The sequence below is a fragment of the Corvus moneduloides genome, chromosome 1 (genome assembly GCF_009650955.1).
Source record: "Corvus moneduloides isolate bCorMon1 chromosome 1, bCorMon1.pri, whole genome shotgun sequence".
In the NCBI taxonomy this organism is placed as follows: Eukaryota; Metazoa; Chordata; class Aves; order Passeriformes; family Corvidae; genus Corvus; species Corvus moneduloides.
The window spans coordinates 4,604,764-4,632,245 of NC_045476.1; the positions used below are offsets into that span (position 1 = coordinate 4,604,764).

General features: G+C 47.4%; 2 protein-coding genes across 3 annotated transcripts; both read right to left on the bottom strand.

The window, feature by feature from the left end:
* Positions 1–1,848: 1,848 nt before the first annotated feature.
* Positions 1,849–7,006, bottom strand: LOC116439144. Its single transcript, XM_032098294.1, has 2 exons — positions 6,887–7,006; positions 1,849–5,450 (listed from the first exon to the last, which is right to left on the bottom strand). The coding sequence occupies exons 1-2, from the start codon at positions 6,994–6,996 to the stop codon at positions 2,288–2,290; spliced, it is 3,273 nt and encodes a 1,090-aa protein (XP_031954185.1). The 5' UTR covers positions 6,997–7,006; the 3' UTR covers positions 1,849–2,287.
* Positions 7,007–12,689: 5,683 nt separating this feature from the next.
* On the bottom strand, positions 12,690–24,315 carry XIRP1 (xin actin binding repeat containing 1). 2 transcript variants are annotated; one of them, XM_032098316.1, is made up of 4 exons: positions 24,161–24,191; positions 22,819–22,872; positions 16,551–21,254; positions 15,984–16,072 (listed from the first exon to the last, which is right to left on the bottom strand). In XM_032098316.1, the coding sequence occupies exons 3-4, from the start codon at positions 21,252–21,254 to the stop codon at positions 16,064–16,066; spliced, it is 4,713 nt and encodes a 1,570-aa protein (XP_031954207.1). In that variant the 5' UTR covers positions 22,819–22,872; positions 24,161–24,191; the 3' UTR covers positions 15,984–16,063. The 2 variants fall into 2 exon arrangements, with proteins under 2 accessions (XP_031954215.1, XP_031954207.1); XM_032098324.1 differs by having other exon boundaries at positions 12,690–21,254; positions 24,161–24,315.
* Positions 24,316–27,482: the final 3,167 nt, after the last annotated feature.

Here is a 27,482-nt window from a genome sequence, read left to right on the forward strand (position 1 = left end):
AGGTCTCCTCTCATATTCTTTCTTTCACTCTCAATGTCCATAGTACATCTGAGCCTCCAACAAAGTCACTCCTGGGTTGCACAAGCCTGTGTTAGTGTTTCATGAGTGGGAATAGCTCTGTTGTGCTTATGGAAGTGAGAAAAAAAGTGTAATACTGGATTTTAAAGCATCACCCCCTAATCTGGAGTGGGAGAGTGAGATCATATTGGTTAGTGCTACTGGAGTAAAGGAAGAGAAGAGTAAATGTTACTTAGAGTTGTGTAAATTCACACCAGCACTGAGCATTTATCATCTGCACACACCACACAGCCAAACATCACTCGGCTCTGCATCCACATCCTTGGATGGGAGGACTTACTGTTATTCAGAGACATTCCTTGTGCAGGATGTTGAGCTACACATCCTCCAGAGGTTCCTTTTACCCTAAATCTATCTCTGACCTTTTTGTGGGATGACTTGTCTGAGGAGATCTGCTCTGGCAGAGACATTTTTACCCTGTCCTGTCTTCTCTATCAGTGTGCAACAAACTCAAGTCTTCAGGATCACTCTGTTGTATGTGGCTCATGGTCTTCTCTCTCAATCCTCAGCACCTAGTATCTCCTGTGACAGAGGTCCAATTTCTGACTAGAAAACCTCCTTGAGGGTGACCCACACTTGAGTGAGTCTCACATGCTAATGCAGATGTGACTCCTTCCTTAACACTGTTCTTCCAGCCATGACCAGACAGGCTTTTCTGAAGCCCTGGGGAAGCTTCAGCCCTTTGTCACCCTCAGATGACATTTCTCATGGAAAGATGTTGTTTTTGTAACTGTCTCCATCATCTGGAGCTGAGTGAGTCAATCCTACATGGTAGAGATCTCTCAGGGACAAAGGCTGGGGCAGCCCTGCAAACCTCTGTTTCCTGGAGCCGCACTTATGGGAATTCTGGGCTTATTTCTGTCTGTCCAGCAGCTCTGCCCAGGTGGATTACTAAAGCTTGCAAAGTCTGTTGAAAATGGGGAAGCCTCTGTCAAGGGGCATCAGAAACCAGCAGGTCTCAGGGAAGGCCTGGGATGGACAGCTGGAAACCTGTACATCCATGTCCAAGGACAAGGGAGGGGAAGCATCCTAGAGAGAAGTTCAGAAAGAGAAACCACAGCCTGGGAATGAGGTCTAGTGCAGGAAATAGAGCATTGACGCATTAATTCATGGGCTTAGCTTTCCTCTGTACATCAGGAGTGACAGTGCCTGGAGACCCCTTTGGACGCCTCTGTGTTGGGGTGAATTGTGGGGAAATGGATTTATACCCACCGACTGTGGTGCTCCTGCATTTTCCCTCCTCCTCTCAGAGCTGGCAGGGAGAGATCAGGTTTATAGGTGTCATCTGGTAGTGAAAACTCATCTAGGGGCATCAGTCTGAGCACCTTTTGCACAAGTGACAGGGCCACCCACTTCCCACTGCTCCAGTGAAAGGGGTTTGATCTCTGCAAGCCTCCTCTCCATCTCCAAGCACAGCCTGCCCAGGTTTCAGGCACAGCTCTGAGATGGCAGCTCCTTTACCCTGAGCCCCTTGACTCACCCCAAGGTGAGACTGTCTTCAGCATTTGATGAGTCATATAAATGTCAAGGATATCCCTGTTTTCCCTAATTTATGCTGATTGAGCAGTTTCCCTGCATAGAGCACTGACACTGCTTTTGCTGCAGATGCAGTCATTAAGCAGCTTTATTCCTCCAGCAGATCTGACAGAGCCAGGGTTATTTTGGCACTGGTGAGGCAGTGAGGTTGTTGGGGTGTTTTATTTTATTTTATTTTATTTATTCATTTTATTTATTTTCTTTATTTCATTTTATTTCATTTTGTTCTATTTTAAAAATTAATCATTCTAACATCTTTATCTTTTTTTTTTTTACAGACAGCTGATTAAAACATGTGATTTGATGTGCTCTATGACCCTTTTCATAGTGCACGTGTTCATGCTTTAACCCTCTGGGGTTTTTCATGTGCTTGTTTATCATTGGTATAATTGTTAACTCCTGTAATATTTATGTTATGTAATATTTATGCAAAGGGCAGCCCGGGAGGAGCAGAGTGCAATGGCATAGGGAGAGCAGATGTAGCAATGTCCCCACACCGTTAGACTTCAAGACACCAGGGTTCATTTCTCTATTCTGCCCTTCTGACCTTGGCAAGGTCATTTCACTTTTCTCATCACTGTACAGCTGATTTCAAGAATAATTTTTGGTTCCATATTAGCTAACTTGTGCTGCACAGAGGGCTGTGTGTCTTTTTTAATCTGTTTTTTTTCACCTATATAAAGAACTCCTTCTCTGAAAGGTCGTAATTTAACATCTCCAAGTCTTCGGAAGACAGACTGTCATCATCTTCTTCAGCTCCTGATGTTTTCCTGCTCCTGTTCATTTTTTCAGAAGCCTCCTGGCCCGTTTTGGTTGAATCAACATCAAAATGATCAAAGACACCCTGATTAGAGGTTTCAGAAGCATAGCTGCTGAACATGTATGTTAAGGGAAAATTGTCATCCTGTGTAGGGAAACACATTTTTGTGGAGCCTTCAGCAGTGAGACCCATTCCAAACATTTCTTCTGCTGCCTTTGGAGCCTGGCGCTGTGGATCCAACTGCATCAGGAGTTCACAGCTCTGAGTCCCTTCCAGGTCTCTAATACTCATCTCATCCTGCCCATCGAGAAGCGAGAGGCTGGAGGTGTACCACAGCTCCAGTGAGGCATTTGTTTCTGATGAGATTTCCTGGAATAAATCTGAAGGATTTGGATCGAAGAAAGGTAGAGTTTCTGCCTCTGAGTTTTGCAAATCTGAATTTGGAGTTTTTCTTGCTATGCTGGGGAAATCTTGTCCTCCAGAAAAGAACAAGTTACTGTCCCCCAGAAAATCCATGTTGCTGAACTGAAGCTCAGCCTCCTTAGGTACCTTTTCTGAATTGCCTGGTGAAAAAAATATCCCATCCTGTGCCACTGTGCCCTGGACAGCCAAGCTCAACAGGTTCTGGGTTTCTGGCAGATGAACATCATGGTGATTCCCTCCCCTGGTGAGATTTTCACTGTTGTCAACTACAGGCATAAGCTCTGGAGGAGGCTGTAGAGGGATTTTTCCATGATTTGAGATTCCTGCAGCTTCTTTCTGATTTTCCTGTGTGGGCACAAGAGGGGGCCAACAGCTGTCCTGTTGCTGCCAAACTTGACTATCTAAAACCTCTTGGTCATGAATGTCAAATTCAGTTCTCTCACGTTTATCATCGTGTGACATACTTGTGCCAGGTGCTAACAACAGGACATCAGTCTCCTTGCTCTCAGTAGAGCCTGAGAATCCTCCAGAGCTCTCCTGGATATGTTTAGGGAACAGCTCTGTCTTTCCAGGCTGTGGGAGGTGATCATTCTTGGAGGCCTTTTGCTTTGCTTGGCTGGAAGAGCTGAGGAGGCCCTGTGCCTTTTCTGTCCTGCCATCAATATTTGCTTGTTTTGAGGATCCTGCAGGTTTTTCTTGTGCATTCTGCTTCTTCTCTGAGGAGTGACCAAACAAAGTGGCAAGGGCTGACTGGGACTTTGTGGGTTTCCTCTGGGTTATTGCTTTGTTCTTGGGAGCTCTGCCTTTGTCTTCAGAGCCAAAAAGGGTAATGAAGGGGTTTTTCCCAAGCCTGAAACCTTTACCTGATGTCTCTCTACAGGCTTGGCTGCTTCTGGCCTCCTTGCTCTGAGCAGCAGTCTGTGACATAGGCACAGTGCTTTCCTCTGGGAGTTTCAGATCCACTTTTTCTTCCCCTGCTGGATGGCCTCCAGAGTTGTCCAAGGATATATTTGATTTGGAATATTCTGATGTCTTGGCTGGATGCTCAGAAATGTGCAAGGTGTTTTCACTAAGAACTTCCCTGTAATCCTTTGACTTGGAGTTGTTGACTTCATCATGTGAGGGGCAAGTAGCACAAGTTCCTTTCAGAGGAGTGTCTGTTGATACTGGAAAACCCTTGCCAGGTGATTTCATATGATGGCTCCAAATACCCTCATGAGTGATAGTTTTCAATGGGCCACATGTGTCCTGAGGTTCTGTTTCTTGTAAAGAGGGCATATTGTTATCATCTGTCCTGTCTGGAGAACCAGGTGAAGAGACTCTGCTCTTTGCAGCTTCATTTTCCTGAGATGTGTGCTCAGGACTGGGCTCTTCCAGAGACCCTGACACACTTACTGGTTTCTCTTCTTTTGTCTTCTCAAATTCTGCCTCTTTGCTCTCAGTTCCAGGCAAATCTCTTCTGCTGGATGGTTGCATAACTTCCCCCAAAGTTACTGGCATCTGTTTCCCAGGGAACTCTCTGGTGTTTGCCTTTGATTTCTCATTCAACATTTCAGTGATCTCAGGTGACACACCCAGCCCTCCTGGCTCCAGGGACCCAGAAGATACAAAAGAGGTCCTCAACACACCAGAGGCGGAATGGGCTTCTTCAGCTTCATTTTCAGGGCGATCAACACCCTCAGCTACACATTTTAGCTCTGTACTTGTGGTGTTTCTGGTTTCGGGCTCTCCTGGCACATGAATGGTCTGTGTGCTGCTCATTCCCTCTCCAAGGTGATGCTTGGCCCCTGCAGTATCTGGGCTGGCTACAGTCGGTTCAGGCTTGTTATCTGTCATTGTGCCTCCTTTGCTGGGTGTGCTCAGAGACCCACAGGCCTTGTTTTTTGTCACTGGGACCTCTGTGTCAGCGAGAATGCAGCCACCTGTGCCCCCCAGGTACATCCACAAGGTGGGTTTAGTGCTTTGGCATGTGGGGTGGGGAGCAAGTGAGCCACGAGGCAGGGGTTTCACAGGCTCCAGGACGGGAGGGAGGGAGGCACAGGCAGGTCCTCTCTTCAGCTGGGTTTGGCCCTGCTGGATTGCAGCCACACGCTGGGACACCTTCCCCTCTTTCTTCCCTTCAGGCACATCCCCATCCTCCGCCTCTTCACGGCCTCTCTGCTCTCTGTTCTTGGGCCAGGAACACACTTGCTCTCTTTCCCTCGTGCAGGTGATGCCAGGTAAGAATCTTCCCTTCTCCCCTGCTCCCTCCTGACCCCTGAGCACCATCCTTCCTGCCCTGCTGCCTGCAGCCTGGTAGGTTTGCAGGCTCAGTGCAGGCTTTTTCTGGGAGCACACTCCATTGCCAGCTTTTCCATTGACAGTGAAGGCTGGTTCTGAAGGTGGCCAGACTGCTCTGAGCTTGCTCCCTAAGAGGACAGACCTGCTGTTCCTGTGCTCAGCCAGCTGCAGATCACACTGTGCATTGAAGGATGCGGGTTTCTCTCTCGTTTCAGTCTTTTTGGCCCTGTTACACCACTCCCAGGGCTGTGGTCCATGCTGAACATGGTGGTGCTCCAGCCTTTCCATCTCACTTCTGCTTCCAGCCCCAGCCATCAGCTTGTAGTGGACTTGGCAGTAAAACACCCCGTGGAGGGCAGCATAGTTTTGCAAGCTGGAAAACACACATTGGCACAGCTGTCAGTGGCTATGTGGGAGGGGAGCTGTAGCACTGATGGACAGGCTTTCAGCAAAATCATTTTTCAGTGGGGAAGGGAGGGAGCAGGTTGAAGAATGAAACCTTTCAAAAGTAGTGTTGGCTTTCTCAGAATATGTTTGATTTTTCTTTCAAACACCAAAACACGTGAAAAATTAAACATTTCCTTGCAATGCCTCCGGGGGCTGTAGCCCAGGTTATGTGCAATCCCTTTCTCATTTACAGGCCAGGCTTCATACCAGTACTTCATCTCTGCCCCTGTATTCACAGCGTGGACCTTATGGGTAAAAGTGCCCAGGGCTCCCATGATACAACAACTGCAGGAGGGGAGGAAGTGTCTGCAGAGCTAGGGGTAACAGGATTCCAAGCAGCCTCACAGGAGGTGGCTGTCTCAGTGACTGACAAGCTGAAAACAAGTCAGCATTGTGCCCTGGTGACTGGGAAGCCAACTACATCCTGAGCTGCATGGCCAAGAGAAGTGAATGTTCCTCTATATTTGACTTTTGTAGGACTCCATGTGGATAACTTTGTCCAGTTTTGGGCTCCTCACAGCAAGGAATTCAGCAAAAAGCCACCAAAGTGGTGAGGGACCTGTGTCATCTGAGGAGAGGCTGAGAGATGAGTTGGCCAGGTCTTACCAGGAGAAGGTTAAGAGGGAGAAACTCACTGCTGCGTGTGTCTATTTTATGGGAGGTCATAGAGAAGACAGGGCTGGAGTGCTCTTGGAGGGGGGCAGTGACAGGATGAGAGGCGATGGGAACAACTTGTAACACAGGGAATTGTGATGAGTGGCAAGAAAAACCATTTTCACTGGTGGTCAGATGTTCAAAGAGGGGCCCCAGCTGAAAGGCTGTGTAACCCCCATCCTTGAAGCCATTCACACCTCTCCTGGACACGTTCCTGAGCTCCTGCTCTCCTTAGGCCTGCAGAAGGCTGAGTGGAGACTTCCAGAGGTGCCTTCCAACCTACCTGACTCGATGTGATGCTTGGGGACATGATTTAGTGGTGGAGAGTGTTGGGTAAACGGTTGGACTCAACGACCTTAGAGGCCTTTTCCAACCTTAATGAGTCTATGATTCTATGACCATAGGAAGCACCCTAATGGCTCCTCCAATCACATTCCCTATCAGTATTCCCAAACTGTAAATATTTATTGCAGTTTCAGCTCACCCTTGCACCACCATCCATGCAGATTCCTAATCCACGGGGGTCTGCAATCTTGAGGTGGGCAGACTTCAGCCTCTGGTGATGGAGAGGCAGATGGAATCAGGGAAACTGCATGCCCTTTTTCTCATTTCCTGAGTCCTGCTCTCTCAGAATTACCCTTGGGCAATTTAGATGGAAACTACTTGGGCATCCCTTAGAAACAAACACACTTGTGTCCTGCCACTCACCTCAGCTTCCTCCCGCAAACCTGACAGCAGAAACACGAGCGGTGCACACAGACCTTGTCAGTGACCACACACTCCATGGGGTAGACAGGCTTCAGGCAGGAGGCACACATTTCTTTCAATATGGGCTGAAGAAGGAGAGACTGAGGTTAAATAACTGAATCATGACCACCTGGAAGTGCATCTGCAAGGTAATTTTCTTGGGATTTTTTTTGCAGATCTGTCGTGCGAGTTCAGATTCCTGTCTGGTCCAGTTTACCTGTCAGCTTGGATGGGTCAGTGTTAATTTTCAGTCAGAACAGAAAGACGGAGCACCCTTGGATCTCTGATGAGAAAAAATATGTTCGTTTGATTGAGAGTAAATGATTCATTCAGTTGAATAATATAAAAACCTCGAGTAAGGTGAGAAATGTTGCTCTGACTCAAAAACTCTGTGCAGCTCCTGGAATCAATAGTATCTTATGGCTGCTCACACAGACACATAGTCCAAACCCTGGAAAGGCAGCTCATATCAGCATAAAGCTTCCACAGCTCCATGAATCTGGTGGTTTACTCCACTATGTTTACTGTCTGGATTGTGTTGTGTGCCACGACCTGATTCCTCAAACACGTCTTTATGTGAAAAGCCCAGAGAATCTCTCTGGAAAGCATTGCCAGCACCAGCCTTTTTAGTGGAGAGAGAGAGGGGGAAAAGAATCTTGGCTATCAGCCCAGCTGCAGAAATAGGTCCAGGTACTCTGCATGGTCAAGTGACCCAGAGGGTGCAGGTGGCAGTAAGGATGCCTCTGTGCACTCCTCACTGCGGTGCAAAGCAGAGGTTCAGCTTAGCTGGCAAATTAATCTGAAAACTCAGGTCTTTCCAAAGCCCCAGAAGGAGCACAGCTGAGCCCAGCCTAACTCTGACAGGTCAGTGCTCTGAGTACTGACACTCCCTCACATCAGGGCAACTCTGCCTTTTTGTCAGGGGTTATTTGCCACAGTTTTGCTGGTGGTCTCTGATCCCTCTGGCTTTCTTTCCATGTGTTCCTACCCTGGTTTGCAGCATTTCCAGCTCACAGAAAAGACAAGTTTACTTTCTGCTCTCATGTTGAGTGGGCTGATGGCCAGATTTTAGCTTTGAGTAAACAGTAGTCCAGAGAAGTTGGGCATTCCCCATCCCTGGAAGTGTTCAAGGCCAGGTTGGAAGGGGCTTGGAGCAACCTGATCTAGTGGAAGGTGTTTCTGCAAGGGGATTGGAATGAAGATGGTCTTTAAGGTCCCTTCCAACCCAAACCATTCTATGACTGTGTTTCTATGAAACAGGAATGTGTTTCTGTATCTAAAGAGATGAGTTGACACAAACAAGAACAAGACACAGAACAAGAACCCTGTCTTTTACTTGCAACACACACCTGGGGAAACAATTTTTAACTTTTTAACTTTTAATTTCATTTTGTCTGATCATATCATTAAGGTCAGGTCATCTTTGTTTTCCTGTGACAACACTTTCAAGAAGATGAGTTTAGCATCTTGAGTTTTCTTCCTTCCTTCTACAGGGAAGCATACAAACAAAATCCCTGTCTTTCCTTCAGTCTGCAATGATCCCAGCACCCCTCCACTCTTCCAGTCCTCTGCAGAGAGCAGACCATGGGTCTGTAAGTGAGTACAGAAATAATGGATGTCTAAACTCCCAGAATTCTTGGTGGAGGTCCAGTTAAGGCAATCTAAAGGGTGATACATCTACCCTGAAACAGGCCCACGTAGTTGTGCAAAGTTGATCTGTTTGCAAGGTGAATTTCACCAGTGTGACTGTAGAACTTCCTCTGATGGTGACGAGTTCTCACCCAGCACAAGGCTCTGTGTCCTGGCAGAGAAGAGAGTAACTCAACATGTCTGTGTTGTATAAGAAGAAAATGCTTTCCTTTAACCGTGACCAAAGAAGGAAGCAGAGCTGTTTAGCAAACAAGCAGGATCTCTCTCCTCTGAACTGGGGATGAATGTCTGTACTCCTGGGGTGTTTCCACAGCGGGATAACCTTTTATAGGGGGTATTGGTCTCTTTAATGGGGGGACTTATTTTCAGTGCTCATTGTCTGATGCATGGCAAACACTCTTGCCTTCAGAGGTGTATTTGGCAGCCCCAGGAATAAGCCTTCCTTATGGTCTGGAAGATACAGAGGTGATTAGAAGCAATTGAATGGCTCTGTGGGCAAGGAAATTATCCTAAGGCTTCTGTGAAAAGCAGTTACAGGGTGTTCCTGGAAGGCTCTTCCAGCACACCGCTGATTACTGCAGTGCTGAAAGTTGCAGCTGGATTATGGCTTATCAGTTGTTGCCTTTTTTTCCCTGTGTGAATTAAAACCTTTATATAGCAGGAGAAGTCAGCCTGAAAACTCCTGTGTTATTGATAAGGGGAGAATGTGGGGAAGGGTCTGGGGCACAAGGCTGATGAGCAGCAGCTGAGGGATCCGGGGGGGCTGAGCCTCCCCAGAGAAAAGGAGGCTCTGGGGGGACCTTCTGGCTCTCCACAACTCCCTGACAGGAGGGTGCAGCCAGGTGGGGGTTGGTCTCTTCTCTCAAGTAGCAAGTGATAGGACCTGGCCTCAAGCTGTGCCAGGGGAGGTTTAGGCTGGGTGTTAGGAAATATTTCCTCACAGAAAGGCTTGCAAGGCATTGAAACAGGCTGTCCAGGGCAGTGGTGCAGTCACCATCCCTGGAGGGATTTAAAAGATGTGTAGATGTGGCCCTTGGGGACGGGGTTTAGTGGTGTGTTGGTAGTGCTGGGGTAATGATTGGACTCGACGATCTTTCCAACCTGAATGATCCTGTGATTCCATGGTAAGCACAAATCTTTCAGACTGCAGACTGAGTGTCCTCAGGGAGGCCAGTGACTGACAGAGCTGGGAAGGGCAGTACTTTTTGTGGACACTTCAAATGAGGCCTATTTCCTGTCCACTGCTGCAAGAGAACCAGATCTGCAGCTGAAGTTCTACTTTGACCCCTCAAGGAGATGTAGGTCTGATAATACCAACTGTCCCCTGTCCCCTGGTGCAGGTAACTCTCCCAGCCTGCTTACTTTTGAAAACATCTACTGTGTGAGAATGCAGATACCCACCAGGGTAAAGAACAGTGAACAATGTCATGTCTTGTACCTAAAAATCACAGAAAAACTGTGACAGCTAATTTGGGATCTGAAAGTTTGTATGAGCTCTGCTGGTTTATTATTGCAAAGTCTGAAGCACGGAGAATATGAGCTGATCCTTCAGCTTGTGTTTGAGTTTCAAATCTTTGCATTTGTTTTTTCTCTCCAGCTCTTTCAGTGTCCCAAAGAGCCATGTATGGTGCTGAAACAGTGCAGCATGTGTCTCCTCATCATATTTCAGTTCCTAGATGATGGAAATATCACGAAAGAAGCACGTCTTAAATGATCTTAGTCTCATAAATGGCTCTTTGAGACATTTAGAAATCCTGTAAAACCAGAAACACAAACAATAAGATTGGTATTTCTAAGCAGTGGCAGTGCAGGATGTTTGGGTTTATTTGAGTTTATGTGGAATAATTTTCATTGCCTGAGCAACCTGTTTGCAGCTTACTAAAATTGCTCCACAGTTGTCCTTCAAGAGAAATGAAACAAACATGTGATGGAAGCCGAGATGGAAACAAACAGGGGTAAGAAAGGAGTGTTGGAAAATTTTTGAAGAGGGTCTCCAGGTAACTAACTCTCCCTTATTTCTGCAGTGGGTCCTACTAAAGGAATTGGGAGAGTGTAAGTGGTTATTTTATTCAGGTTGCCTGAAAATAGTTATGCTCAGTTTATTATGATCTGCTCTTCCAGCTCAGCCTTCAGTGTGCAACGGAAAATTATGTTCCTATTCTTCTTTTGGCATGTCTTTCAAATTTATGGGGTTCTGGATGTAAATCAATGAGATCTGGGTATGTACATCCTTTCTGGGAAGGAAGCAGAAATCCAGCGTGGTCTAGAGCACCTTGAACAAGGTCTTTGTGATGCAAGATGACAACTGCTATTTAGAAGCTTTGCTATGGGCTCAGGGATGTGGAGTGGTAGACTCTGAACAGTCCCTTCCTCTCCAGTGTCCTGCTCCTAATTCATTAGTGTGGGCTCTTTTTCCTCAGAGGAAAAGGGCAAACATTAATCATAGCAAATTACTGAGTTTTTGTTTTTTCACTGAGGTTACTGTCCCATTCTCAGAAAGATAAAGTGATTCACTGAGAGATGAGGTGGCTGGCTATAGTTCAACGAGTCTACAATCTGAGCCAGGCTGTAGGACACAGCTCCACAGCCTCACCTCAAGTCCTGTGTGCAGTTTTGGTCACCACAATAAAAGAAGGACATTAAACTATTAGAGAGTGTCCAAAGGAGGGCAACAAAGATGATGAAAGGCCTTGAGGCATGAGGAGTGGCTGAGGGCCCTTGGTCTGTTCAGCTTGGAGAAGAGGAGACTGAGGGGAGACCTCATTATGGTCTTTAACTCCCTCATGAGGGGAAGTGGAGGGGCATGTGCCAATCTCTGTGATCAGTGACAGACTTGAGGGAATGGCCTGAAGCTGTGTCAGGGGAGGTTTAGGCTGGATATTAGAAAACAGTTCTTCGCCTGTTGGGCACTGAACAGGCTCCCACAGAAGTGGTCACAGCACCAGCCTGAGCTCAAGAAGTGTTTGGACAATGCTCTCAGCCGCATAGAGGTGATGCCATGAAGATTTTTTGCCTTTTCTTTTAGACCCCTGTTATACCTTTTTTACAACTTTTGTATTCTTAGTGCTTTTTTCCTACATTCTTGGACTTGTTTGTCAAGCTAAGAGACTCAACATTTTAGAAGCTTTGTAGGTAGGGATCAGTGTGCCCCAAACCCCAAGGTGCTCTCCAGAACACATTCTGTAAGCTAAGATAGAACCATCCAGGGGAAGGTTCCTTGGGGAGGGGGGGCTCACTTGAGCCTCTCATTGGGGAATCTTTGATAGATATGATAATTAGTAACACCTATAATGTTATACCAGATCTTTTGGGGGTGCATTTTTGCGGGGTGCATTTTGATGCATTTGACCTGGACGTGTGCACCTAAGGATCCTTAAAATAAATACCAAGGTAAAATCCCTTCTAACCATATTTGACTCTTGATTTTAAGACCAGGAAAAGGCATCAGAGGAAATTTTGGGGATTTCTTGTGCAGGGCCCGGACCTGGACTCAATGGTCCTTGAGGGTCCCTTCCAACTCAGGATATTCTGTAATTCTGTGAGAAACCATCTGGCCCCTCCATAGGCTCCTCACATTCCCCCACACCTGGAGTGAACTCCTTGCTCACCCACCCATCCCAGAGCCGAGTGTGAGGTGAGTTGAGGCACAGCAGTGAGTAAGGGCTGGCTCATCAGCTGCTCCTCCTCATAGGACTTGTAGAGGCACAACACCTCAGCTGCCTTCTCCCGTGGGGGAAATGGGTACACACAAGTGTCCAGACCTTTCCTGGTGTACACATCCTACCCAGGCTCCACATGCCTACACAGAGTCCTGGTTCTGTATCATCCTGGACTCATTTTTCAGATAAGAGTATGAACACTCTTTGCTGAAGGGCTGGTGATCCGCCCACACTCTAAAGAAGATGTAGACCAAACCCCTCCAGTGACACAGAGTGCTATCAGTGTGTGATTCAACTGGTCCATCAAGATATAATTTCTAGGCACTTTGAAAGGAAACAAGCACTGAATAAAAGAAACTCTACCAGACCAAAGTATTTTTAGAGGTAATGTTTACCGTCAGAATGCAGCAATAGAAGTTAAAAAAAAAAAAAAAAGCCACAAAATATCTAAAATCTTGAGTTGAGAATGTACAAAACAAAGTCATAATAATAAGAAAAATTGCTTTACAAATTCTCAAAATGAATTTAAACAGTAAACATGTAGGAAAGCATGGAAAATCTAAAATAAGGAGTTTGTGTATACTGAATAATAAATTAGAATTCTAGAAATAAAGAAGAGAAAGCAGTAACCATTCTGACTCAAGAATCTTTCATAGCATATTTCTTTGGGGGAATGGCATTGATAGTAGCTGTAGGTCTTGGCTTTACAATTTCCAGTATCATCAAACACTTTCCAGGAACTGAAAAACAAACTGATAAATAACTCCCCCAAGTCCAAGAGCGACAACAATTCAAGACTTTTTTTTCCTTTTCTTATTGGCTAAGAGAAAATCTATCCAACCCACTCATCAATATGAACTTGTGTATATATATGTGTGTGTGTATAGGATGCCCTTCTTGGAAAAAGAAGGTACCATAAAGGTGTTTGTTTTCCAATGACCAGATTGATTGGTTTTTTAATTGATCCTACCTATCCTTCCTTCTGCAGTGGTTCAGAGAAGCCCGATCCAACACCTCCAACCACCCCCACCAAACTTTCTAGGGGGAAGTACCCTAAGGTGCCCATGGATGGATTTTTCCCTTGTGCTTCTAACAGTGCCAGGACTCCGGGTTGTGGTGCAGCACCAAGTCTGTTGGGCTGGCCAGGTGAGGGATGTTCTCCAGCGTCAAGGCAGGCTGCACTTGTCCTGTCTGTATGCAAACACCGAGACGATGACCCTGAGAAGTCCTTAGGGTGAAGGTAAATCCCTGTGTGTAATGTGGATAAAACAGGAGAAATGTTTATCGTGGCCCTTCTCTTTTGTCTTATACAGTCCTCTCTTGCTCTCCAGAATCTCCTATTTCTTTGGCTTGGAGTTGCCAAAGGTGACAAAGACCACTCCTGGCTCCTGAAAAGTCCCATTGGTGTGGAAGTCTTCACCTGGGCTCTTCAAGTACCTCCGAAACACAGGTGAGGCAGATACCTCATACTGGGGATGAGAAACCACATCGCACGTGGAGGATGTTTGTGTCTCAGATTGCTTGGTGACTGTGGTGGATGAAGTGATGATTTTGTTTCCAAACTGGTCCATTTCCTCATACTGCTCCATAACAGTCCGGGTGGCTCCGTAGAGCTTGGACCCGTCGGGCCCTGTCTGCAGCTCCAGGATGCTTTTCTGCCTCCGTGGATTTTGTGGGCTGGGGACGTTCAGGGAGCGGTATTCTGAAAAGCTGCCTTTCATCCCACAGTGGCAGCTGTCTTTGGAGGTGTCCAGAGAGCACTTCTCTTTGTCACTGGTTGGATGGTTGGCATTGCCAAGCATGTGCTGTTTCATTGAGCTCAGCCCAGCTTTTGTTTGGACGGGGTCTGGCCTCTTCTCTAAGGGTTTTGTGTCATGCCCAGCAGACCCTGCTGAGGGGTGGTTAAACGAGCTAAAGCTGTTCTGAGCAAAAGCATCCCTCTTTCCTGGAGAGTCAAGACAGTCTGGTGAAGGGCTATCCTGGGGGGAATGTGCTGTCCTGGGTGATTCTGCTGGTTTCCTGGCAGCAGACTCAATGGAGATGTAGGAAGGTGAGGAGGGAGAGCTGACACGAGACTGAATGAGGCGGGGGACCCCTAGCTCTGCCTTGGCTGCCTCGGTCTTTTCTGCCACCTTTGCACTTTCCACAGATGCTGCTTCCCCTGTCTCCAGCATGACTTCCTCTTGCTTGGCTTTGCTTGAGACAATGCTGATTTTACGGATATTGCTACTGCTCACAGAGCTTTGGGTGCTCCCCAGAGACTCCTTGAACAACCCTGAGAGCCCAGCAATGTCTGACTCAGACTTGAGACTAGAAACAGAATAAATAGCTTTCTTGATGGCCTCCTCGATATCCTGGATGCGGGCAAGTGTTTGCTCCTTCAGGTGGAGAATCTCAGCACTTGCTCGCTCCAGGTCCTCAAAAACCAGATCCACTGAGGAGACACTGTCAACATCCTCCTTTGCCGCAGCCTTGTCCTGTTGCTTGGCCTTCTGGCGCACAACCCACTCAGGGACCTTCTCAAAGAAGCTCTTGAGAGCTTTCACATCCACTTTGCTTGTTTCCTCCTCAAACTCCCTCACTCGGTTCAAGATCTCTTGCAGCTGCTCCTGTCTCCTGAGGTTCTCAAAGATCTCCATAGCCTCCTTGACATTGCCTTTCATGATCTCCTCTTTGTGTACTGACAACCTCTTCCGACGCTCATCTTCTGTTTCTCTCTTTTTTTTTTCTCTCATAACAACCCCTGGCTTCTCCTGGGCAGGTGTCTCTGCCTCCCTATCAGGACATTTCAGTTGCCTGCTATTCCCCTGCTGGTGCTCCTCAAAGGAGTTCACTGACTGCTGATGGAAGGACATAGAATGAGACATTTGCCTCCTCTCATGCACCTGCTGCATGACTCTCTGACTATCCCACAATCCATAAGAATTAGATACACTTTCTCTTTCCACCTTGGATAAAGCATTTTGTGCAGTGCCATCTCCTCTCTTCGGAGGGGTGCTGTGGCCCACAGGGGAGGTGCTTGGCTCAGTTTGTCCTGGCACATTCTGTGTCTGTGCTCTGCCAGGACAGGTTGGAGAGGACAATGAAGAGCACCCGTTCTCCTCTTGGCACAGCTCTATCTGCCTCTGAGCCACCTCACCTGGACACCTCCTTGGAGCAGCTGCTTTATCACTCATCATTCCCTGCTTGACTTCAAAACCAATGACTCCATTATTCATTGGTTTTGAGGTCTTAGCACTGTCTGATTCTACCTTTCCTTGTCCTCCTTTGCTGGCCTTGTACCTTTCTTCTGCTATTTGAAGAGGGGTTTTGGCAGTGTATTTTGGCAGCTTTCTCTCAGGGTTTGTACACTGAACTGTGACAGACTTCTTCACAGATGTCTCCAAATTGCAGCATTTTGCCTGAGCCTCCTCATACCCTGTTTGTTCATGAACTTCCATGCAGCTTAATCCCAGCTCTGTGGGGGAAGGCTTTGGTTTGCTAATCTCCCTCAAGCCTGAAGGTTTTGGAGGCAGGGGTGGAGGGATGGGTTTGGTTGATATGCTTGTGCTGTTATTTGCAGAGGCAGAATATGCCTCGTGTAAGAGGTGCTCAGGTTTTGGAGGGGGAACAGGTTTTTTCCTGGGTGGGGCAGTAGTTTCTGGTTTTGGAGGAGTCCTGGGCTTCTCTGCAGGACTCTGATCACTGGGTTTGCAGGACAGAGAAGGGAGAGTGGGAAGAGGGGTTTGGAGTAGTGCAGAACATCCTGGGGCTTCATCTTTGCTGGTTGGTAATAGAAGGGCACCTTCTCTTGCTGCTTTAGTTGAGGGTGGGCAATGCTCTGCTTTCATCACAGCAACTGAGGGAGGAGGAGGAAAGTCATTATCAGCCTGCGACCCTGAAGCCACTACAGCAGCCTCGTTACTAGTGAGTTGAATCTCATTTTTCTTTTTACACACAGAATAGGACTGCCCTGCATTTCTGTATATCATGGCAGCTTTAAAATCCCCTCTGGAGACATTAACGTTAGACTTTTCCAGCGACTGAAGTGTGGCTTTTAAATTACCTCGGACAACGTCCTCCTTTTCTACCAGGCGCTGTTCTGTGGCGGCACTTTGCAGTGCTCTGATAGCTGTCTGCACATCCCCTCTGACACCAACATCTCTTTCTTCTTGCACTGATTGCTCTTTGTAATCAGACTCAACACAAGGGTTTATATAGGTTTTCACAGGTGTGGCAGTATAAAGGCCATCCTTAATGCTAAAATCTCTACTGGGCACAACTTGGATTTCCTGGCTCAATAGTTGTCCTCCCTGTACTTCCTCAGAAGCACTGACCTTTTTGTGTGATGCTATGCTCTTCTGAGACACGCTTGTGTGGGTCTTGGATGCCTCCTGGACTCTGGTGGTGGTGGTCCTGGTGGCAGTGCTGCTGCTCTCCTGCTTGGTGGATGAAGAGTCCTGTTGGTGTACGGTGGATTGAAGGGTCATGGTCCCCTGTGAGCTGACTGTCTGCTGCCTGCAGGCTGTGTGGACCTCCTCCCTGTTCCTTTGGAACTTGCTCTGAACGTGGTGCTGAATGTTTTTTGCTTCTGCTGTCGCCAGCCTCAGGCTTTGCATTGCAGCCTGAAGATCACTCCCCAGGGCCTTTTCTTCTCTCTGAGTCTGGCTGGCTTCCCCAGTCACCACACTCTGCTGTTTCCCATCCACTTCTGCCCTCTGAGCTGTCACTGGGGTCGGAGATGTGCCTTGCATCATAGTTTTTGGTTCTTTCAAATGGGCAGTGGTGGCTTCTTCTTTCTCTGCCTTCTTGCTGGCATCTGCAACCCTTTGGATTGACTTTGTAGTCACCTTAAGCCCTCCAGACAGAATTTCTTCCTTTCCCATCACTGTGGGCAGGGGCTTCCCAAGACATTGCACAGTGGTGCCAGTCACACCTGCTGCATGCACAGCCTCTCTCTGTAACACACCCTCTCTGCCTGTGCTTGCACATACAAATCCCTTTTTTGCTCCCTCCATAGCCCCTGGCTCACTTCCTGCAATTACTTTCTCTATTTTTTCTTTATTTGGCAAGACGCGTACGTTAGCCCCCTGCACAACCCATGGGCCGCTCTCATCTGCCCCCTCCTCTGCTTGGGAAGAGATGAGGGATTGTATCTCTGACTCCTGCTGGAGATTCTTCAGATAGCTGAGGTCTCCCTTCTCAATGCAGCTTGCAAAAAGTTGTACATTTCCCTTCTCATTGTCCTCACGCTTGATGGTAGCTGCTGCTTTCTGGTCCTGAGAAGAAGCCAACAGGTTCCCAATCGTTGACTTCACATCCCCCTTGACAACTTTCTGCTGGACAGAATGGAACAGGAGGGAGTAGAGAGTCATCTTCACTGATCCTGACTTTGTCTCTTGTAGGACCATCCCCTTTTTGATGGAAGCATCTTGACTGAGGAGACCCTGTAAGGCCTTGGCTACATCTCCACTCAAGTCCTCTTTGCCTTTAGCAGCTTCACTCTGGTCCAGCAGCTGCAATGGGCTTACTTTGATCTTGCCCTCTCTGTCCTCCTCTACCAGCACACTCTGTGCTTCCACGTTGGTTCTGTGCAGGAGCTGCAGCATAATCCTTTGCAAGTGGCCTCCCACAATCTCCTCTTTCAGGATCTCTGGAGCTCCTGGGCTGCTGAGCTGGTACTTCACCATCTTCACACTCTCCATATCATTAGCTTCGATGAGGATTCCATCATGCTGGATAGCTTGGCAAGTGCAGAGAGTCTCTAAAGTCTCCTTCATGGTTCTTTCTTTCAGTTCTATTTCTATGCTACCTTCAGAAGTACTAAATTTATCCAGGGGTGTGCTCTCAAAGAGCCACGTTGTGCTTTTCACATCTGCACGAGGGATCTCTTCTTGGGCCCCAGCACTGGCTGTCACCTCTGTGTCCTTAAGGGTGTCCATGGGCTGGGTTTCAAACAACCAGGTGCAGCGTTTTACATCCCCTTTTTGGCTGTCCTCTCTCTGCACTGTGCTCATGGATGAGCTTCTCTCCGCATCCCCATACAGGGAGTCCACAGGATGGTTCTCAAAGAGCCAAGTGGATGTCCTCACGTCACCTCGCTGCACGTCACTGACACTGACCATCCTCACATACTTCTTCTGGCCCACTTGCTGGGACTCAAAGAGCTGCTTGTTGGACTGAACATCTCCCTTCTGCACATCATCCACTGTTCTGGGCACAGACAACTTTCCCCCTGAGAAGGAGTCAAGAGGCTCTGTCTCAAACCTCCACCGGGCAGTCTGGACATCTCCTTTCTTGATGTCCTCTTGGGTGACAGCCCTAATCACAAACACCTCTTCTTCCTTCTTGATCTGATCCAGGGGCTTAGTTTCAAACAACCACCGGGCTCCTTTCATATCACCTTTCATGATTTCTTCTTTCTGCACTGAGGTGACCTCATGGTATCCTCCCTCTTTGTCCTGGATAGCGTATAAAGGTTGGCTTTCGAATAGCATTGTGCAGGACTTGACATTAGCTTTGCTCATGGTGTCTTTCTGGATCTTCTGGAGCTCTGTCTCATCCACTTTGTCATGGATTTGGTCAAGGGAATAGGTCTCAAATACGAACCTTTTTCCTCCAACATCTCCCCCCTTGACATTCTTTTCTGGAGGGATTTCCTGGATACCTTCAGAGTTGTCCTTCAGGGTGTCCATGGGGTAGTTCTCAAAGAGCCACGTGAACTTGTGCACGGACCCGGCTTCAATTGTTCCGGCATCCTTCTGGGACTTTGGCTTGGTGGCTGTGTCCAAGGGCTTGGCTTCAAAGAACTCTTTCACTCTGGACACTTCCCCAGACTGGAACTCCACACGACTGGAATAACGCATGGTTTTTTTCCGGTCAGCTTCACTGACAGTGCTGCTGCCCAAGGGTTCAGTCTCAAACAGGTGCCGGACGGTTTTGACATCCACTCCCTGTAATTCTTCCTGACTGTAGGCCTTACTGACTTGCAAATACTGCTCCTCCTGGCCTTTCAGGGAGTCCAGGGGCTGAGTCTCAAACATCCATGTGTAGGACTTCACATCAGCTTGGGGCACACTGCCATCCTCCTCCTGCTTCTTCTCAGCCTTCTCGTACAGGGTGTGCATGGGCTGGGTCTCAAACAACCACCGGCAGGTCTTCACATCCCCCTTCTGGGAGATCTCTCGCTTCACTGAGGGACGCTTCTCGCCTTCCATGGCTTGGAGATGAATGACATCCATGGGCTGTGTTTCAAAGAGCCACTTGGCTGTCCTGACATCACCAGCCACCACCTCTTGTTTTGTGATGCCCCGTATTATATCCACTTTCTTGATGCTTTCATCAAACTGGTCCAGGGACTTTGTTTCAAACATCCACTTGTAGTTCTTGACGTCACCACTGATGATCTGTTCTCTGCTTACAGAGGTGACTTCGTGGAAATTGCCAAAGCTATCCTTGATGGCATACAGGGGTGTTGTCTCAAACAGGATTTGGTTGGCTTTGACATTGCCAGCTGGAATCTTCTCCTCCTCTTCTTTGGTGGTGGGCTCAGCATCAGCCTGCTTAATGCTGTCTAAGGGGAGAGTCTCAAACAGGGTCTTGAAAGATTTCACATCCCCTTTCACTACCTCTTCCATGCTGGTGGCTGGAATTTCTTCCTCAAATGCCTTGGAGATACTGCCAAGGGGACAGGTCTCAAAGATGTGTTTTCTTTGCTTCACATCTCCCTTCTCATCTGCTGAAAGCTCTACTTTCTTCAAACGTCCCACCTCAAAATTGTCTTTCAGTGTTTCCATTGGCTGCGTTTCAAAGAGCCAGAGTGTAGATTTCACATCGCCTCCGATGACTTTTTCTTTGGTTACAACACTTTCCGAAGCTTCTCCTTTCAGGGAGTCTAGAGTCTGGGTCTCAAAGAGCAATCGCTGCTTAGTGACATCTGCCCCTGTGACAAAATCTGTCGAAGCCTTGAAGTCCTGTTCTTCAACTGTGATTTCTCTGATGGCATCCAAAGGCTGAGTTTCAAATATCCACCTTGCGCCGCTGACATCGGGCCTTCCAATTTCTTCCAGAGAAATCCCACGGATTATCTGCACTTTGGAAGTGTCCTTGTTGATAGTATCCAGGGGCTGAGTCTCAAACAGCCAGCGAGCTGTCCTGACTGCATTGCTCTGAATTTCTTCTCGACAGACAGACTTGATTTCATGGATAGTCCCACTTTTATCTCTGATGGCACAGAGGGGCTCTGTTTGGAAAAGCCTGACAGTCTTCTTAACATCGCCTTTAAGCTCCTGGATTTCTGACTTGAGTTGTAGGATGCTCTTCTCCTCCACTGAGGAGCAGCGTCCTATGGCATCCAAAGACTGTGCTTCGAAGAGCTGTTTGGTCCCTTTCACGTCACCTCCCTGGACAGGCTCCTTGAGAACTGCCTCCTGCACCTCGGTTTCATCCGAATACAGTTTGTTTAATGTGTCCAGTGGCTGGGTTTCAAAAAGCCACCGGGCAGTGCGAACATCCCCTCTGGCAAGGTCTGTTTCTGACACCTTGGCTGATGTTGACAGGTTGTATCCATTTATGGATTGGCTTTCAAACCTCAGGGAAGTGCTTTTCACATCCCCACTGGGAATGACCTCTTCTTCTGTCAGCTTCTTTGTGGCTTGGTGGTCCCCAATGGAGTCAAGTGCCCAGTTCTCAAAAATCCAGCGCATGGACTGAACCTCTCCCGGGAGAACTTTATCCAGGTTCACAGAGGCCTGTGCATTGGGATCCTCGGTGTTAAGCATTTCTGCCAGATCCTCAGTCACAGCTTCTTCCAGGTTCTTCCTGAGCTCGGGGTGCATGTGCCTGTAGAGCCTCTTCAGCTCATTCACCTGGCGCTGCTGGTAGAACTTGGAGAAGGCTTGCTTTGGAGGAGGCACAGGGAGTGCATTGAGATCCTGACCCCCTGGAGCGACGACCTGGACTGAGCCAATGGCTGGAGGGGGAGGCAAGTCATCTTCCATTTTCTTGATGGCAACTTTAGATGATTTCTGAGCTTCTGACATCTTTGGGGAAACAGTTTTAAACGTCAGCATCGCCTCTCACCCCCCGTCCCCACGGCCGTTAATGGAGTGAACGGCAAAGGGAAAAGCCAACGGGGGAAATCCATGCACCCAGTAAGCTCCATACCTTTAGTTCAGTAGCACACAGCACTCCAAATCATCACATCACTGCACACGCTCCAGGCTTGGTGTTAACCCTGGTTCCACAGCAAAGCAAGGTCTCTAATCCGGGTGAGGTGGTTAGTCTACAATTCCCTGGATTCAGTCCAGCTACAGCACAAGAGAGGTGCCCGATTTGGACTATGCCATCAAGAGAGAATAACCGTAAGAAAGATAAGGCCGACTTAGAGAAGTCAGCTAGAAGTTAACTTCTCCCTCCTGCTGCCCAGTGTCCAGGACTGTTGTGTCCCCAGCTGAGGACCTGAAGAGTCTGGGAACAAAGGATCTGGGTACAGAAGAAAGCCAAGGAGCTATTTGTGAAGAGATCTCAAGAAGAAAATGGGGAGAGGGAACCAAAGTGTCAAACTGAGCTGATAAGGTTGGACATTATGGGGTGCCCACTGCTCAGGAGGGAGGGCTTGGGGAAGGATGTTCATCTGATTAATGACTTCTTCTGTTGCACTCAGGAGTGTACTCCATGTTACCATTTGCACAAGAATAGGTGCACGTTTACATAGCTGGAGACTTAAATAAAGCTCTTCTGACTTGTAGACTTGTACAGGCATGAGGCTAACTAAGGTTTGCAAACTGCTGGAATCAGCACGCCAAAATCTGTGCTGCCTTAGAGGGAAAAGCAAGGGTGAGGGACCACAGGGTGGAGTAGCTCCTATAGGTGGTGGCCAGGAAAATTAGACCTGTTTATACTCAGTCAGACTGAGCTCATCTCAAATTCACAGCAGTGTTGGTACAGAAGTGAACAGAGTGGACTGTGGTTGTCCAGCCTCGCTTTGAACCTCTCTTTCTGCAATTTTTCTCCTCAGTTTGTGCATCCTGGGCACTGAACACTCAACTGAATACCTGCAGCCTGCACTGCCTGGGCATTTATCCGCAGGGAAGGTAGCTGAAGCCTTTAATGATTGTCTAAAAGAGACAGTAATCCTGGTGGCTTTTCTTTCAGTAAACAGATCTGCTGACCCTTGGCATGCCTGTGCAGTTACGTCTGCAGAGTTATGCCTGGAATATTATTAGTTGTTGCTCAAAGCAAGGGTGCACAGTGTTATTTCACTCTGTTACACACAGATTGTTCTGGCTAAAAATAAGTTTTGAACATTAGTAAAAGAAACCCACACTCAGAACACCAAAATCAGCATATTTTGCAGCAAGTGAAAAATCCAAATCTTTTGCATGCGCCAACGTACTTGGAATGCACTTTTTAAAACAAAGGTTTGTTGTTTGTTTTTTTTTTTAATCTGTGAAAAACTTCTGAATGTGGGGAAGGGCAACCGAGCAGCTGATAGCTATATTCAGTATGAAAGTGCTCCTGGCTGCCTTGTGTGGGTATTTAGATCACACTCACAGGCCACAAATATTTGGTTAGATAATGGTGCTTATCTTAAACATTTCCTACCTTGCTTTTTTTCTGTCTGTGGGGAGTGTGAATGGAGTTGTCCTTCACAGTACTCTGGAAAAGATATGAAGAGAAATGCCATCAAACTGCACAGGGAGACACATTATCTGCATATATATTTTTATGTGCTTATGTGTAGTAATGTGTATATCAATTACACCTGAAAACCATGCAGGTTGTGGTTTTCTGTCTTGGTTTACTGGCAGTTCTGTACAGTTGAAAAAACAATTTTATTCCAGGTTGATCAGAAATATGTCTTCTAAAGTGCCAGTCAACAAATAAAACCCCAAACCCATTTTTTCAAAGTTAAGGGATAAACAAAACTAGCACTGATTTTTCCAAAGTTTGATTTAGCCAATATTTTTCCTTATACTTCAATATTTCAAAAATTAAAACTGATCTACATTTGTAATTGCATTATGAATTGTGTAATTTAATGCTTTGTAATTTAAAAAAATTTTTTTCTTGGTTTTCTAACCAGTTGTAATTTTCCAAATGCAGTCTCCACTTATTTATTTTCAGCTGGGACTGCTTCATCTGGACCTCTCCCTGATACACGCTCCAGAGACTGCATCTCTGAGCAGGGGCCCCATAAAAGGTTGAGAGTGTGGGGAAACATGAGCGTGCCTGCAGGAAGGGTCCAGGTATTAAATCCCATCCCACGTTACTCCTGGATCACCAGTGGAACTAGAGAAATGGGAAAAAATGTGCCTCATAACCCTTATAACCCGAATTATCCCGTGGCCTGATGATCAGCCTGGAGTGGGGGATTAAATCTCTGGATCCCAGAATAAGGGATAGAGAAAGAGAAGCACAGGGAGGTTGCACTATAATGTTATGCTTGAGTGTGGCATCTATGGACATATATACACACACACACACACACACATATATATATATAATATATATATATATATATGTATATAGTATATAGTATATAGGGGGGGGTGTGTCCGAATGAGGATAGCATGGAGATGTACATGTTACTCTGTTCTAAATATTTCCTCCATGGATGTACGTGAATATAAATGTGGAAATAAAATGGAAATCTTATGTATGAGTAAACTGTATAGTCTAGTGAATGTAGGGGGTGTGTATGTGCTTGGTGTGTGTGCGTGCATGTGTGAATTTAATTAGTATGTGATACACGTGTGTGTTTGTACACATTTATCTTATATTTGCAAGTGACGAGGGGAAAATGGTCATTTTTGGGAAACTAAACCCTGTTTCTTCAGATTTACAAAAGCAGACGTTCTCTCTCACCCTCTGACAGGCACTTGCCGGGCCGGGACATTGCTGGGATGCCGCGGGCGGCTGGGGAGGGGGAGGACTCGGTTCTTACCGGCTGTGCGGGGCTGGCGTCAGCAGCAGCAGCTGTCTGGGACAGATACAGAGCCGACAGCTCCTTCACGGAAGGTGCAGAGGACCTCCCTCGTCCTTGCTGAAATATGTGGCTGGTGCTGCCTGATGGGTCTAAAAATGACCGTGCCCGATCATCTGAAACAGGGACAGAGGCGTGCGGTGAGCCACGAGCCACAGGCGGGAGGGCAGCGCCAGCATCGCTGTCCACGGGCTCTGCCAGGCTTCTGACGCCACACACCGAGTCCCCCCACAGCCCCACCCCTGTCCCCCAAAACTTAACATCACACCCCTCTGGTTCAGGGAGAAAACATGGGCATTCTCATCTCCTTCATGGCTGAGGTGGATGTTGAGCCTGGATGAGAGTAACACATTTGGCAGTGACTTGATTCCTGCATCCCTGGGCAAGGCCATCACCAAACATGAGCCAGTCAGAGGACATGGAGGAGCTACACATACCCAGCTCGAGCCAATTCCCACTTTTATTGCTCCGTGGCCACAGCACTCTCCTATGGGTGTGCCTCACAAGCAGTTATGTCCATTTATCTTTGCCTCTCCCCTGGGAGCTCATTTCAGGAGAGATGAAAAGGGTGAGACTTGCCCCAGGATGTAGCAGGGAGCCTTTGGTAGACCCAGAGGACCAAACCCTGCTCTTGAATTTACAGACCTGATATTTTGAGCTGCACCAGCTCCCATGGGGTCCCCACTGGAGCTTCAGTTTTCAAAGAAAGAGGCAACTTCAAAATGTAGCTAAGACCTTTCTTTTTGCGTTAATCTGCCAGGTGTGAGGATGGCCATCTCCACCTCCCATCACAACCATATATAATATATAGAGCTTTACACCTACAGGATGCATCTCAGCCCTCCAGGTTAGTCAGGGCTGCAATTTCCCTGTTGCCACTGTAAAAACACGAGAAGGTTCTCCCGTTCTCTGCAGGGCTTGCACTGCTGCATTTGGATTTAGTGAGGTATTTGCAATGCTTTCTGTTTGAACAATGGGCTCTCTCTCCACAAATCCAGCTATTGCACAGCCAGGAAAGGGCTGATATATTTTTTAATACGTGCACACTAGAAGCACTGCAGCCATTCCAGCATTCTTTGCCCTCAGACCTCAGCCCCCAAATCACGGGAATTACAAAACAACAAACCTAATGACTCTTCTTCTTTGTGTTCTGCATTTAAGTTCAGATTTCCAAGTTTTTCTTTAAAATACTGAAAGAAACTTACTCTGGTTTTATTTTAAACCGACAAGAGGCAACTTTGTGCTCTAAAGGTACTTCAAATGAAATACCAGTTTCTATAGGCACAGACAAGCACAAAAGAGCCATGATGATAAGAGCAGAGGGACCTCAGACCCTGCCAATTGTGCTGCTGGCAGGTGCCAAACCCCAAGATTTCTGTTGTCCTTCGTTCCAACTGCTTCTGCAGGTGTGCAGGCATTTTGATGCAGAACCAAGGCTGGATTCATGGGGAAGCAGTGGGATGCAATACAGATTTAACTGCCCAGTTCTGCTGGAGGTCAGTAGGGCACCAGAGGAGGAAACAGAAGAAGAGATTTCCTTAAGGCTTTTTTTTTTTTCCCTAAATCTCCATGTAAATATAGCACCTTTCTCCCTGATTTCTGCTGTCCACAGCTTAAACATTGAGGCAGAAGGAATTATCTGTCTACAGCCACTGGAGCCGGTGGCAAGGCTGGGGCAGACCTGCTGCATCCTGAGATAGGCTGTGAGGTGGCAACCACCCTCTGGTTGCATCATTTCCCCCCATTTTTCTCAAGACACCCCAAACTTTGTCTAGATTCTGGATTTTTGAGGTGAACAGCATCCTGGAAATCATAGAATGGTTTGTGTTGGAAGGAACTTTGGAGAACATCTCATTCCAAGCTCCCTGCCATGGGGAGGGATGCCACCCACTATCCCAGGTAGCTCCAAGCCCTGTCCAGCCTGGCCTTGGACACTTCCAGGGATGGGGCAGCCACAGCTTCTCTGGGCAACCTGTGCCAGGGACTCGCCACCCTAACAGTAAAGAATTTCTTCCTAATATCTAACCCCAATCTCTCCTCTTTCAGTTTAAAATTGTTCCCCTTTGTCCTAAGGTCATCAGGAGGGTTCTTGCAGCATGTGCTGAGTTAGCTGCAGAAAGCTTTGTGGAATCTGAAAAAATTCCTTTTGAGGAATTTGAAAAATCTTGTCTGCAAATCTCTTTCTTTCCTCCTATATTGCTGAATTACCTACTGGAAAGGCAAGAAGGAGTCCAATCAGTCTGGCAAACAGAGAGTTTCTTCTCTGCATGGTAATGAGATTTGGCGAAGTCCTGCAGTAAGAGCAATGGGGAACACTGGGCACAGTGAGCCTTGCTAGATTCAAGGTAGAAAGGAAACCAAGCACAGATTTGCAGCCTTTCTGGCTGGGAAAATGAACACAAGCCCTTGACTGTCTTGAACACCACCTCTAGGAGATAGGAGCACCTCATAGAAAGGCAGGGACCCTGCCTAGGCTGATGTGAGTGTTCCTGTGATTAACCAGTTCAGTCTGAAGCATTTAGCAAAAGCATCCCCATGTCCGTGAGCTGGGCTGGTGATGTTTAATGGTCTCCTCCCACCCCAGGCTATGGGCATTACTGCTGAGATGATATAATTTGTACTAACCTATAGGCCTGTAGGTTCACATACTGCATAAAGAAAAGCAATGTGCCCCTCCAGCCACGAACAAATAATGCAGCTGAAGGAAGATTTCCAGTTCAGGCAGTGGAAAGTAACACAATGTCACAGGGCTTGTTTTAACAACAGATATAATTAGACACAAGGCTTTTGTTGAAGGCATCCCCTTATCACTGCCTTTGTTTTTTCTTTTTTTTTTTTTCTTCTTCCCTTCTCATTTTTGAATATTTTTTTTGCAGTGCACAGGCTGTGCACAGCCCTGTGTTTGCTTATCACTTCTCACAAAGCCTCCTGCGTTGGAGAGGCGCTGCTCCAACCCGCTGGGCTGGCTCTGCGCTTGCACGAAGTCTGGTCTCTGCCTGAAGAAACAGGCTGCTGCCACCCTCTAAATCGCTAATTATAGATAAGAGCAGAAGAACAACAGTTTGTGCCGCTAACGGGAAGGCTGAGTTGTCACGTGTGCGCGGATCGCGACATCCGAGCGGCACCGAGGACATCCCAGGAGCTGGGAGCGAGGTGCCGCTTCACAGCATCCCCTGGGAGGCAGCGGGGAGCTTCCCAGCTGAAGATGCTGAAGCACAGCTAAAGGTCGCCGTGCACACCAGGCTTAGGGTGATATTTGTTGTGGGTGAGGTGGAAGCCCAGC